Source organism: Dermacentor variabilis, chromosome 3 (genome assembly GCF_050947875.1).
Source record: "Dermacentor variabilis isolate Ectoservices chromosome 3, ASM5094787v1, whole genome shotgun sequence".
NCBI classification, from domain to species: Eukaryota; Metazoa; Arthropoda; class Arachnida; order Ixodida; family Ixodidae; genus Dermacentor; species Dermacentor variabilis.
In genome coordinates this window covers 109238549-109252445 of record NC_134570.1, presented here as the reverse complement: position 1 = coordinate 109252445, position 13897 = coordinate 109238549, and the positions used below count along the sequence as shown (strand labels likewise).

Sequence of the window (13897 nt, the reverse complement as noted above, 5' to 3'; positions counted from 1 at the left end):
ACGGTGGTGACGTAGTCGGTATCAAACGTCACCCAGAGAACACCAAACAACGCAACCTGCGGCCGTGCGGCCAAGCCACGAGTCAGGATGCACAGCCGCGCACCGGCGTCCGCAGAACTGGCACGTTATACAATGAGTTGTACGAGTGCCTAGCTCATAGTCGAGAACGAGAAGAAAGGGGCTTAACCGAGGCACCGGATTTTTAATCATCATATGATGAGAAGCCAACAAACAATGACCTCGAGGACAACACAGGGGAAATTACTTGTACTTACTGATTTAATTGAAGAAAGGATAAATTAACGAAAATGAAAGTAGGTGAAGAAACAACTTGCCGCAGGTAGGGAACGATCCCACGTCTTGCATTACGCGTGCGAAGGCGTAGAGCATCGCACGCGTAATGCGAAGATGTGGGATCGTTGCTTGCATACCTGCGACAAGTTCTTTCTTCATCTGCTTTCATTTCCGTTAATTTATCATTTCTTCAAATAAATTAGTAAGTACAGGTAATTTCCCCTGTGTTGTCCTCGGCGTCTTTGTTTGTTGGCTTCTCATAATAGCTCATAGTCAAGCGTTTCGAAAGACTCCGGTATAAATCAGGCATTGAATCACACCTACAATGTCTAGGGCAGATTTCGGGCAGTGGCAAAACGCATCCCTAGGACTTCTGAAGTGTGTGACGACTTCTTTAAATATATCTTCGCTGTTATTCATGTGCGAGTTGCTCGCGTATTTGAAGTGTCTCCCCTTTTTTTCATTTCTTGGCGATTTTCTATGCAGGAGCGGCCAACATCCAGCCAGTGGCGTGGTACGCGACGCTGTCTGTCTGCGTCCAGGTGAGTGCGCTCGCGAAGTTGTCTTTCTGTCTAGACCTCAGAAAGCGGATGGCGCAAATCGATGCGTGCGAGGTGGGGCGTTCTTACCTAAAAAACCTCTTAAATGCTGAACCACTCAGTGAGGCGCTCATAGAGCTCACGAAAGGATCGTATACTAATATTTAACCTTTACATATGCGGCGAAGGCTATCTTGATTATTCTCGTGATTGTATTAATGATCTGATTACCTTGATTAGTCAAACGGGTACCGGTTTTCGTAAAAGTGCGGTCTTGGCCGTGAATATTATTGGCTTTCTAATGCGCCATGACTTTTCTCTTTAATAGTTAAGTTAGTACTAGCTTGAATAAAGGTAAATGACATCTAGCAAAATCTAGTCTCCTCGTATAACCGAACAAATGAACAAGTAAAAAATTACGGGGAAACCCGTAACCTTCTTATGAGCTTTAAATGCGTAAGCATTAATGTCTAATTGAACGCCGCTCAGCGGTGCTTCGAAATATGGACTCCTCGCGAGCAGGAGGGCGCGTTTTGATTTGGCCTTACCGTGGCGCAGTTAGAACGCAGGCGGGGAACTTGCGCGTGCAAGGAAAGCGCTGATGTCGCGGGCATCCATTTTTCGTTCAATGAGCCATTTCACACTTTCCCATCAAGACACAGTTATGAAGCCTTGCATAAGCACAAACGAATTTCTGCCAGGAATTTCTTAATGAGACTAGCCCCATTTCCCCTCAAAACACTTCTACCGTGTGAAATCTACAGGAATGAGCTCAAAGCTTCTAAGACTACAAGGTTTAAGATTCGCCTAAATTCTTTGCAAAGTACGAATCCCATTTATGCAATGTTTCAACCCGATTACACCGAACAGCTCACTAGCGGTGTCACTTTGAGTCATTGAAACTTCTTGAGTAAAGAACTGTAATTTTTTTTCATAATTTTGAATAACGCGTTTAATTAACCTCACATTTGCATTATTTTCCAATCATTACCTTACTCTTCCCCCTTTGTTTATTTGTAATAGGACTGAAGTCCTCAAAATTTTGAACAGGGAGGGATATGCTTTTAATTTCACCATGACGGCGACTAAACTTGGAAGCACTTACACAAAAATTATAGGGAAAAAAAATTATAGTGACGTTTCACTTCTTGAATGCGGGTTATGCGCATGCGTATGGGTGCTGTTCCGGAGTTTCTAAGCCATGCCGTCTTGCCTGACACACCCACATTGTCGCACGTTCTCTGGGAGTTTTCCGGACACGCCTAGCGCGCGCCTTTTGCTGGACTTCGAGGTCGGTAGACTGGCGCTCGGCCTGCCGGCGCTTGCGTAACTGCTCCGTCCTCGCTCGGCGCTCGATCGCCCCATACGAACCCGGTATATCCATAGCGCAGAGTCCGTAGCAATTACAGCAGGAGGGAAACCCAGCGCGCCTCCGCCTACCCTCCTTTTCCGCGACTCTCCGCCTCCCCTCCCCCCCCTCTGCAACGTGCTCCTCTCTACCTTCCCCGGGGCGTTTTCTTCCTCGCCATCCGCAGGCGCCCTCCTTCTCCGCTGCTCGATTCCCCCTCCCAGCTCGGCGGCCTCCCTCTTATTAATCTCTCCGATTTCACAGACGGGGCATGTAAGCTTGCGCGTAAAAATTCTTGAGCTCAGGACTACACAGGAGCTGGAGTAGCGCTGTAGAATTAGTATGTGCATGACAGAAGAAGTTACGTAGCTGGAATCCGTAACGCTTCGAACGTTCTTGCGGCTTCTTATACATCAGCCTTCTTTAAGTTCATTTTCTAATCAAACTTCTTTGCACTACAGCGAATATTGTTACTCACAACTGCGTGATTTTTTTATCAGGTTATAAAAGATTCCCCTCTTTTATTTTTTAGCATCAATGGCAAGCGATACTTAAGAACTTTTATATCACAGTATTTGGTAACAAGCAGGCATTGTAGAATCATCGTTTATTTAATACACTGAGAAACCGCAGACCTAGCCTAGTGGTTGTAATATTCTGCATCAGAAATCGTACAGTGGCGCTCACGTATACGTACATTAAGTTGCCCTTTAATTAAAGCATGCCGGAGGCCATTAATGGGTCACATGAAGGGGCTAAGAAGGGGCCACTAGGGCGCCCTTCTTGGCCTACTGTTTAACTTTTGGAGATACATAGCTGCCCGTTATTAAGTTCAATATGTGCGACGTCGATCCAACTAGTTCATATAACCCAAGGAAGAGGCAAGAACACACATACATAAGAAAAGTAATAACTAGACACCGCCTATATAGCAGGTGCCTTGTGTCCTTCCTCGCTTAGCACTTTTTTTGTGTTTTTTTTGTGTGACGTTTCATGCCTTCCATGATCTTTATTAATAATATATTGAAACAGTCCTCTCACGAAATGAAATAGTTTAGAAAGATTATCTTCTCAGTTCAGAAGATTACTTTTCAGTTCATTTGCTGCAGTGCAGACAGACAACAGTGCCAAACTACATATCCCGCCCTCACAAAAAAAAAAGAATGAAATATTAAATTGCAAATGCGTTTTCAACTAAACCTATGGTCGAGTCACGTGAGAACCTAGGCACTTTCTAACATATCTCTTTTGGTTAAACTTTAGGTGACAAATTTCTCTCTGGTAATATTTGCGCGAAACTCCAGGGGCGAATTAATTGCCTCCTTCTCCAGTACTTGCTGTGTGGAAAGAGGGCGCTCGTGATCCGCCTAACCTAGCCTAACCTAACGCCTCCGAGACCATTCGTGACAGCACAGTATTTACTCGGCAGTGTTAGCTTCTATCTCACCTTTCTGAAAAGCCCAGCTCTGTAACCTTGAAGCTTGCGCTAGGACGGCTCGACGGCTCACGCGCTAAGATTAAGTACCAGGGGCGCAGAACGAATTTGTTAAATTTGTAGTTGCTTCGTGGGTAAGCGCTCATGAAAAAAAGAAAGTTGTTCCTCGTTGTAACGTAGAACTATGAATAGCGCTACTGCGTATGAGCAGGCTCGGCCAGACTTAACATGGTACCGGAGGCGCGCACTGGAAGGGACAGCACTCATAAATAACGAATGAACAGTATTGTTTTCTTTTTTTTTCTCCTGCATTTTTCCCGAGTGATGTTGATTACGTGTACTCGGTGCTCACTTATAATGTGGAATTGAAATATTCACTCTGTGTATGCAAAGTAGAAAAGAAACTGTCGCGCCTCCGGTGGCATAATGTTTTTTTTTTCTTTTTCATCTTGCTTCTTTGACTGCACCCTATACTAACGAAATAAGAAAAATGACGTCTTTCTGGGAGTGGAAACACCTTAACCCTCCCTCATTCTCGCACACAAAACTTAGCTAAACCATGGAATATCTATACACATTTGTCTGTAAGGATAATGGTAAGAATTGATGACGATAAAGTTGTTGGGACCACAACTTGTTGACTGTGTAGGACGGCCACCGGTCGTGCGAGTGGCGCGCATTCTCTAAACATATATTTCATATATTATTATTTATGTATGGTTCCGGTAATGGTGCATATTCTATGCCGCCTGCCGACATTTTATGAACTTGAGGCCCTCTCTGCGTTTTACAAACTACCGTCTATAAAGTGACTGCAAACTATGCGCACGCAATTATTGTTATTATTTGCGCTAAATATATATATATATATATATATATATATATATATATATATATATATATATATATATATATATATACAATTGAGAGCGACAAAAATAAAACAAGAAACAGTCCGCCAACTGCCACCGAAAAGGGTACAAGACCTGCCCATACTATTTAGTAAAAGAAGTACACTGGAAAGCACAATATCCTACCCGTTATAGACTGTCTAAGTATACCTTTAACATGAGATTATTTAGCTGGCTACCTTCAGTGGTGACTCTTGACCTTTCCGACAGTCACCCCGCACTCTTCTGACCCTGCTTCCACTGGTTCTGCACCCGGCACACATGGCTTCCGCGCAAGACCGACAACGACAGTTTCACGCATGGGCCACCATGCATCATCGCACCGTTCGTTGCCCGTTTACCGTGCATACCGCTTCTCGTGCCGCGAAGCAACTCGGCTAACGTAGGCCACTCTATCTCTCTCTCTCTCTCTCTCTCTCTCTCTCTCTCTCTCTCTGACTGGCTTAAACGAACCAGTTCAGGTCCGACGGTGGCGCGGGCAGTGTAGCGAAAAAGGACGGGGGGCCCATCTCAGCGCAGCAGAGCGCTTGACGTCACCTCCGGCCGCAGTGCCTAACGAGGGAAAGGCAAACCGTGCTGCCTGCATTGAATACGTGCCGTCGGTTGCTCGGCTGCCAGCCACGAAAGGATTTCCGCGTTCTTTTATTGTAGTATTGTCTATCGGTTACCGCGTAAGCCGTCGCTCTTCTTTTACTAATTCCTGTCGGTGGAGGGTGGCGGACTTGGGCGAAGCAAGAGTGAGAGATAAACTTTGTTGCGTGCCTCAAGAGGCTTTAACGCGTTCGTGCGTTCGGGCGTGTTCTGCCGCTCTTCTCGCAGAACCGGCAAGAGCAGGTGACGTCGTGGTTGAAGCAGGCGCTGTGCGAGCGAGAGGCGCTATTAGTGTGTAGTAGTTTCGCGTTGGAAAGTTCATGGAAAGTTCTGGCGTTCTAGCTTATTTGGTTAATACGCTTCTTCTTCAAAACCTGCAGGAGGCCGATAAGACTGAACGGAACGTCCGAACGTAGCGAAGGCAGAAATGAAAAAGAGAAAATCAATCGCGTTTGTAACGAACGGCGCTTCTAGCATCCAAATCAAGTTGTTGCTGCTGCTGTCTAGAGCCCGCTTCGCGAGCAGACGTTGGCTTTTCCGCCGTCTTCCTCGTCGATTGAATGGAATGGGCGCCTCACTCCGACGTTCAGTGCGCTCTTCCGTCTCTATCTGTTAAGTCTTTCCCATTCATCTGTCTACTACTCCATTCAGCAGCTTCCAGGGAACTTTCTGTTAGATGGCAGCGGTGTTCGTTCTCTTTTTTTTTTTCCCCGGCGAATTCCTAAGCTTGCCGACGGGCTCTTCTTTTTTTTTTAGGGGTTCAATTGGAGTAGTTTGTCAAGACGTACGCTTCGCTTTTGGAGAATGCATGTTCATTGTGTCCCCGTGATTTGCTTCCTTTACTGTGCGTGAAAATTAACTCCTTCGAAAGTGACGTCGGCAGAAACATTGTGCAGGCGGAATTCTCAGCCGACATCTATTTCTTGTTCGGGTTCCGCCACAGATTGGAGTCCAGACATCCAGAGTCGGGCGGAACTCCTAAACCATATTAGTACTACCCGCACCGTATTCCAATACGTGGCGATGTCACAACCACGTACGCATATATGGTCAAATCCAGCAGCTAACGCAACGTACCCAAAGCAAAAATACGACGGGACAAAGTGGTAACTAAAATGTCGCAGGCCTGCGTGGCACACGCAGCACAGTCACAACGTAAGCTAGAGAAGCGGTTCCAAGGAGCTCCATTTTCGGTGGCACACACTATAGAGGGGTCTTCGCAGTGGAGTCTTTTCACGTCGTTTTCACGAGAACGACCTGAACTGTCCGTCCGGCGTCGACAGCGAACTGCGGTTTGTGCTGTGGTTTGTCCCGCTCTCTGCACAGCAGTCTGCTGAGCCTGGTGTTGCCTGGTTGCAGCCGCGCGCGTAGCTCTACGATCCGTTTTTCAGCAGCGTTTGTTACCTTGCGAGGAGGCGCCATAACGTGTGCAGAAGAGTAAACACAGGTATCGAGACTACGCGGCGCGCATCTCACATTGCGTGACAAGTGGTACGATACGATGCTAATGATGATGCTGATGATTTATTTGCATCCCCTTGGAAACCGGGCTGTGACAAATCGCCACCCAGCGTGCTTCAGTTAACCAGGGTCAAGCTACGTGTGACATACAACTGCTACATGTCGGGACGCATGGTGGAATGCAACAAAACTGCAATGCGAAGTTTGCTCGTATCGACGCTACGCGGCGCACATGTCATATCACGTGATAAGCGGCACGATGCGATGCTAATGATGATGGTGATTTATTGGCATCCCCTTGGAAACGGGGTGGGGGTAAACATTAATCTAGCCTGTTTGATTTAGCAGGCATGCCAGACATCTTTTTCATTCTAGCATTTTTTGTGCATTTCCTTAATCTCCTTTATCTTGCTCAAGGCTTCTGTATCTACCTTGTACCGCTACCAACGCAACTGCTGCATGGCGTGCCACCTGGTGTAATAATATGAAACTGCAATGAAAAGTGCGCACGTATCGGCGCTGCGCGACGCGCCTATTCCACCGCGTGACAAGTGGCAGGATACTATGCTAATGATGATGATTATTTATTGGCACTCACTTTGAATCGCGGTGCTGACAGTCACCTAGTTTGCTTGATTTTATCAGGTATGCTATACGTGTTTTTCTTTCAAACATTTTTGCATACACCTCCCTAATGTTTTTCTTCCTTAAGCCTTCTCTATACACATTGTACCGCTGCCTATGCCCTATGCAGCTGCTACATGGCGTGCCCCCTTGTACAATAATATGCAACTGCAATGTAGTCTGCACGTATCGACGCAGCGGGGCGCGTATCTCACATTGCGCGACTCCTCGCACGCTATAGGACGCGTGTACAGGGCATGTTTCTGCTGCAAGCTAGCAAGCGCTGGCGTGGCACGTGGGCTTTCGGCATGGCGATCACAGAGTCTACTTCTCCACAGGCTATATAAACCAAGTACAATGAACATGTCATAGGGAGGACCACCTGTAACCTTAAACGGCAGAAACCTAATTGAGTATGGAGTCATGTCAATGTCCTTTTTAAATGTCCGTTATTTCGCGAAAGTGCTGCGTATGTAAGAAGTGTGTACGCCGTGCAGGACCCTCCGCCAGACTGGATGCACTTGTTGGATGCATGTGTGTGTTTCCCCGAGTTTTAAGTGTGTAGTTTTGTCCACTTTGTAATACACCTTCAGTTTTCTTTTCCATGTAATAAAGAAAAAAAGGCGCTGGCGTGGCACAGTGGTAGAGTAGCTGACTCCTGCCCTGCGGGCCTGGGTTCGATCGTGGCGGGAACTGGGTATTCTTTTTTTTTTCTCATTCCCGGCAATACCTGCGACGGACACAGGTGGCGACGGACAACATCGCCAACCGAAACGGTTATTGGAATGAGCCCATAACAGCTTACGTTGTAAACTGGTAAATGAAACTCCGTAGCGGACCTCAACTGGACCCCTGCGCCATGGCTACTGTTAATGAGATGAAACGCCTCCGAAGGCCACGTCTCTCAACCGCGCGTTCATTTAGAAATATGTTTTATGCATGTTCAAGACGACTGGAGAGTGGTTGTAGTCGCATTTTACCGCGACAAATTTTATTTGATTGTTCCAGCTTTGCCTCGTCGCCTTATTAATTGCCTTGCAAATGTGTAGCGTCGACAGCTGGATCTCACCATTCATTCATGCACACTCTGGCCCTGCTCTCGACTGTGTTGTCGAATAACGTACGCCTTCACACGCATGATTCCTGTGCTCGAACACTTGTACAAGAGTTGCGTTTATAGGCGACCTATAGACGCACGACCTCAGAGTGCCTACCGTCAGGTGAAACCTGTAAATCCTGCAAGTTTAAGGAAACATTTCACTTCTAGAAAATTAGAGGGCAAACAGATAGCTTCAACACCAATGGTTTGAGTCGGGCAGATTGATGCCTACACTGGGTTCCGGCGAAGCTGGCGGTATATCGGAGGAAACCGAAATTTTCAACTTGAACTACGCGATCCACAAGTAACGGTGTGTTTTGCTGTGCTTGTGAGCGTGAGCCTGTCCGACTGTTTCGAATGTCATAAAACACGGGATTCAGTTAAATGTGATAGCGCTCGCCACCTGATTTATACCAACAAGAGGTAGCAGAATTGTTGAATATTTGTGAGCTGTCAAAGTAACATGGCAAGCTATAAGCCGCCATTTGCTCTTGCGCCTGAACCTCCAGTGTCAGTAAATGCTACGGAATTTCTATTTTTAAAGAACACCCAGAGAAAACCTAATAAAAAGAGAATTTAAAAGTGCCAACATACACCGTAGACCTGCTTTTTAGGGATCCGCAGCGCATCTGCTCGCAAATGAGCCCCGTGCACGCTAAGTATGGACAGCTGGGCTAGTTGGTTATGATTAGCATTAAAAAAAATGTTTATGATTAGCATTGTGCGCTGGAACGGTGTTTCATAATGCCCACCGTGCACGCCTCTGTTTAAATCTGGCTGCCCGTTTAGGTTGGTGCGGAATTCAGCTTCTCGCGAAGGTTACCTTCCGGAAATGCCTGCAGGCAGGTATTGTGTAGCCCGCTCTCTTAAATTTAACCGAGAAGGGAGTCGTCGGGAAACACCGTGCGAGGAGAGAACGCGTGTTTTTTGAAGAGATGTCTATCTTATCGTGCAAATGTCTATAGAGTTGGCATATTGTTTAATCAAGCTTTCGATACAGAGGGACAGGGCTTTCCATTTCCATAACCATTTTCACTCACGAAGCTTTCGCTGCTAAGACATAAAGGCGCAATCTTGATCGATGCTTTCTGGGCGTAGGGAGTGACCAACAGCTTGGTGAGGCCTTGAAGTGACCTCTTCCTGCACCACAGGACGAAGGGACATAGATTATTGTTTTATTACCCCACCATAACCTATCCTAATCCACTTTAATCCACCTCGCTCTAGTTTGTACGAACCTTAATCCAGCTGTCTCTTATTTCTACCAACCTTAATCCACTTTAATCCACCTTAATCCAATTTTGGGCGTGCGCCACGGCGTCCGTCCCACGCTGCGGCTGTTCACCGTGGGATTTCTCAATGCGAGCCACGGTAGGTCCAGCGTCGGGAACGTGACGTCATCACTTGGTCACGTGGGTTTTCTTGCCATCCGGTGTTAACGTCGGACGCTCGCGGGATTTTCCGCTTCATGGGGCATATAAGAATTTTGCCTCAAACTAGGGGGAAAGGCGAAGAGAAATATATTATGATGCGGTTAAAATAAAAACATGCATAGAATACCCCGGCCCGTGCCACTAAGTACGAGTTAGAAGTAATGTCCTCCTCGTGTATAATGAGTAGTTTCTGGGACATTTGATGTGTTATGCATAACTAATCCCAGTAGACGATCCGCTGCGGTTCTGGCAAGTTCGATTCACCAAAATTAAATTGCTTGTGTTCCAAGGCCTTACAAGTGGAATCCTGAGCCACGCTCTATATGCAAAGCTTTCTCTGCGAATTCTGAGCTGCCATAGACATAATTGGAACTTTCGCGGAAACTTCCAGAGATCTGCAGGATAGTTGTTGCACGGGTGTAGGACAAGTTTCGTGGTAAAAACTTAAATTATCACGGCGCGCAAATTATTTCTTCTGCAGTACAGCGCGAACTCTGCAGCCTTGAAACGGTTGGATGTTTTTTTTTTTTTTCTCGCATCAGGTTGATCCAAGTTCTTTTTTGCATTTTTTAACGCTTCCCCTCTGTTCCGCGCACCCAGTACTACCGCCGCACAACTAAAACCGGCAAGTATAGCAAAACTCTAGAGGCCTACCCGAAGAATGCCCAGCACATAAGCCCGGCACATCGCTAAACATGCGCTGCGAAAAAAAAATAGAAAATAATATAAACTTAATCGAACGCAAGCAAAGGTTCAGGGCCAAGCAGCTGACCCTTCTTCGATCGGTGCTCCCGCCGTGCTTGACCGGACTTGAATCTAAGCGAGCGGCGACAGCGTGGGGGCACTCTTCAAACAACCTTCCGTCCGACCTCTCCGATTCAGCACTGTATACGCCTTTCTGCTGGGGCAGCACTTTCTTGGCCAACCAACACCCCGAAATAGGCTGGTATAGTTCTTCACTCAGTCCGAAGACCTCTGTCGGTCCGTCCCGGCACTAGCGTCGACAGCGTCGGAGTGGGCGAGTTGAGAGGCTACAACCAGGTCCTTACTGATCTATTCCTCAACATCGGTCGATGGCTATGTCTCTCTCGATATGCGTGCGCGGTTTCGTCATTGCCTCTACCCGGATCGTACAGCCCGTTGAACGCGCGCGCGTAATGTCGATGCGGGGAAGCCCATCGTCCGATAGGAAATTGCGCAACAGGGCGAAACGCCACGCGAGAGCGCGGTCGTTGGCATCGAGATTTCCTGCGAAAGATTTCTGAGGGTAACTGTGACGTTGTCAGTCGTTCAGCTGCCGCGTGAATGCAGGATATTTCGTGTATTTGTCCGATCTTCGTGCTTGTGGCTTCAAGGTTTCTTGTTTGTGTTATTTATTGCGCGTTTTCTACGCTAAATTTCTAGTCATTTCTTTTGCTAAACGCGCGCGGAGGAACTATGAGTTCCTGCGCACATGCATAACCAATGCGAATTGTGACACTTACGACGCAGCGTATCTTTTGTTGAAAGTAGCGTACTGGCAACGTCCACTGGAGTCGTGGACTATAGGGACCCAATTTTCCCGTTAGCTCGTCTTTCCTATTGATTAAATGAAGTTTTTCAGTCAAACTAGTTCATTTGCAAAGTAAAAAGGATGTTCGAAGCCGGAAAAAACGAATTTTAAGCATGTAGCTGCCGTAGACACTAACGCCACAGTTCCCTCTATAGTGAATTTTGCTTGAAACTCTGTGGAGGCGTCGGTAGCCGTGAGGCTTTGTTCTTCGCACTCCGATTAAAAAATAAGTGAACCAGAGGCCAGTCGCGCGACAGTGTCGCAAGGCAGGCCAGTGTCGGTTCGTCAACCCCTCACCCCTCCTTCCCCTCACTCTTTGCCCCGTGCCTTGTCGTTTTCGCGGTCGTGCCTACGTGCGCCGCGTGACTCTAGTCGTCCTTCTCGCCACCATGTGTCTCTGCCGTTCTCCTCTACTGCATTGTCGTCGCCGCTGTCGCTCTAATGTGGACAGTCAACTACGCCAATGGCCGTCGCGTGCCATCACGTGGCTCACGTTCTTTGTTCGTTTTCCGTTTCGTTTTTTCTCTCTCTCTCTCTCTCTCTCTCTCTCTCTCTCTCTCTCTCTCTCCTTGTCGCTCATCATCGATCCGAAGAAGCTTCGGGATAGTGTTCTCTAGGCTGCGCCCGATTATTGGGAGGAGGCGGAGAGAGAGAAAGGACAGAGAAGGGACTGCACGCAGCACGGAATCGGTCGCGTAAGCATTTCGGGTAAATCCCTTTCGGGCTCGCAAGCGAGGCGCAGCCACGCGTACAGTATGGTATTCGCTGAAAATGGGGCATAGGGCACGTGCGTTCCTCTTGTCAGCGGGGCGTTCTTCTTCTCAGCACTGGTGGCGCGGTAATCGCTATTTGCCCGGGGACTGGGTAATCGCGCCTTGCCAAGTAAACATGAGGGCAGGAAACTTTTGTCCTTTATTTATGTCAGGAAGGTCTTAAGAGCCGCGTTGTAGTTGGACGAGGCAGTGATCGTAATTTCAGATGGAGGGTCTATAGCCCAACTATGTCGATTATATCGGTTCCCAGCAAGTACAACACACCGTTAAACTAATGTTGAGCGAGAGAGAGAGATAGTAAATGAGACGTAGAAGGCAGAGAGGTTAACCCGAGTTACTGTTTGGTTAGCTAGCTACCGAGCACTATGGCGAGGGGGGAGGGGGTCGCCTTTAAGTAACGCTTCCACTAAATAGATACATAAAGTCACCTTATACCGATAAAGCATCTTGTGAAAAAGCATCCTTTCGTCAATTTCGCGGTTATAGGTTGACTACCAGAAGAGAAAATGAAGGCTAAAGGTGACTTTCTCGAACTGCGAGCCGAAGCATCAGTCCATGTGCGTCATTACGACGTCACAGATTTAAAAGCACATTTTGTCATATTTGGCCCGTCGCGTATTAGTAGAAGTTTTTTTTTTTGTCAAGACTTTTGCTCCTTTAAAGTAAATATGAAACTCATTTACCATTTTAAAAAATTCACTAGGCCACACCAGATTCCGTCAAAATCCATGACGTCACGGCGAGTTGGAGCGGGAAGGCGATGTCGCTGATCGTCTTTTGTTTTCTATTTTCTTTTTTTTTATTAGTGCTGGTTATTTCTGCCGCTACTTCTACACCGCGTACGCACACGTCTCAAACGTGATCTTTAAAGTACTTTGCTTCGCGCAGCCTTGAGCAAACAGTGACGACGTGATGTGGAAGAGTGCAGACGACGGCCCCGTGCGCCCCGCGTGTGTTTTTTGCGCCTGCGCAGAGCCTGGTGAATTTCGTGTACTTCGCGTCCATCCTGGCCCAGACGATCGGCTGCAGCTCGTCGGCCGAGACCGTGTTCCAGCGCCGCGAGCGCATACAGACCATCTCGCGGCGCCTGAGCGCTCGCTCGTCGGCCTTCACAGCAGGACGGCGCGGCGCTGCCAGCACGCCCACTCGCAGGCGGCACTCGACCCAGCTGCCTGCGGTGGGCTTCGCCTCGTTGCCAACGTAGCCAACGACGCGCGCGCTTTGAGGAGAAGCGCACTTTACTCAAGCAGCGCCGTGGAGGAGCAGTTGTCTGCGTGCACGGTGCAGGCGTAGGTGCCAGGAGCGCAGCGTTTCTTTCTTATTTTCTTTTATTTTATTTTTTTGTTTCAAGTCGAATCGGACATCTGCGTTGACGCTCAGGGTAAAACACAGGGTAAGGTCGAAGCGACAGAGAAATCTTGTCTGCTCTTCCATTCATACACTCTGTACGCTTCGTACATTCAAAACAGGACAATATTTTGTAAAAGGTGTGTATTTTCGCATTTTTGTAGGTAAGCGGTACTTTTTGACGTCAATAATATCGAGAGCCGCGAGGGCGCTGATATATATATATATATATATATATATATATATATATATATATATATATATATATATATATATATATATATATATATATATATTGGAGGGTGGAACTGATGATGTTATCGAAATTTGCAACAATATTCTGCACTTTAATTCAGCGCTAGGGGTCATTTTATACATGTTGTAACAGGATACCTGGCACCGCAAATGCATAAATTTTGCTCGATCCTGTGATACTAGCTGCGACTGATGTAAACTTTACGTTTCGCATTACACTTTTTTCGCAACATAT

At 47.2% G+C, this 13897-nt stretch overlaps 1 protein-coding gene across 1 annotated transcript in view; it reads left to right on the top strand.

The window, feature by feature from the left end:
* Window positions 1-13346, top strand: part of LOC142574085 (uncharacterized) — a 316362-nt gene extending 303016 nt beyond the window's left edge. The window contains exons 8-9 of the mRNA XM_075683254.1: window positions 781-836; window positions 13034-13346. Of these exons, the coding sequence (XP_075539369.1) occupies window positions 781-836; window positions 13034-13264 (287 nt within the window). The 3' untranslated portion in view covers window positions 13265-13346. The remainder of the gene's footprint in view (window positions 1-780; window positions 837-13033) is intronic.
* The last annotated feature ends 551 nt before the right edge of the window (window positions 13347-13897 follow it).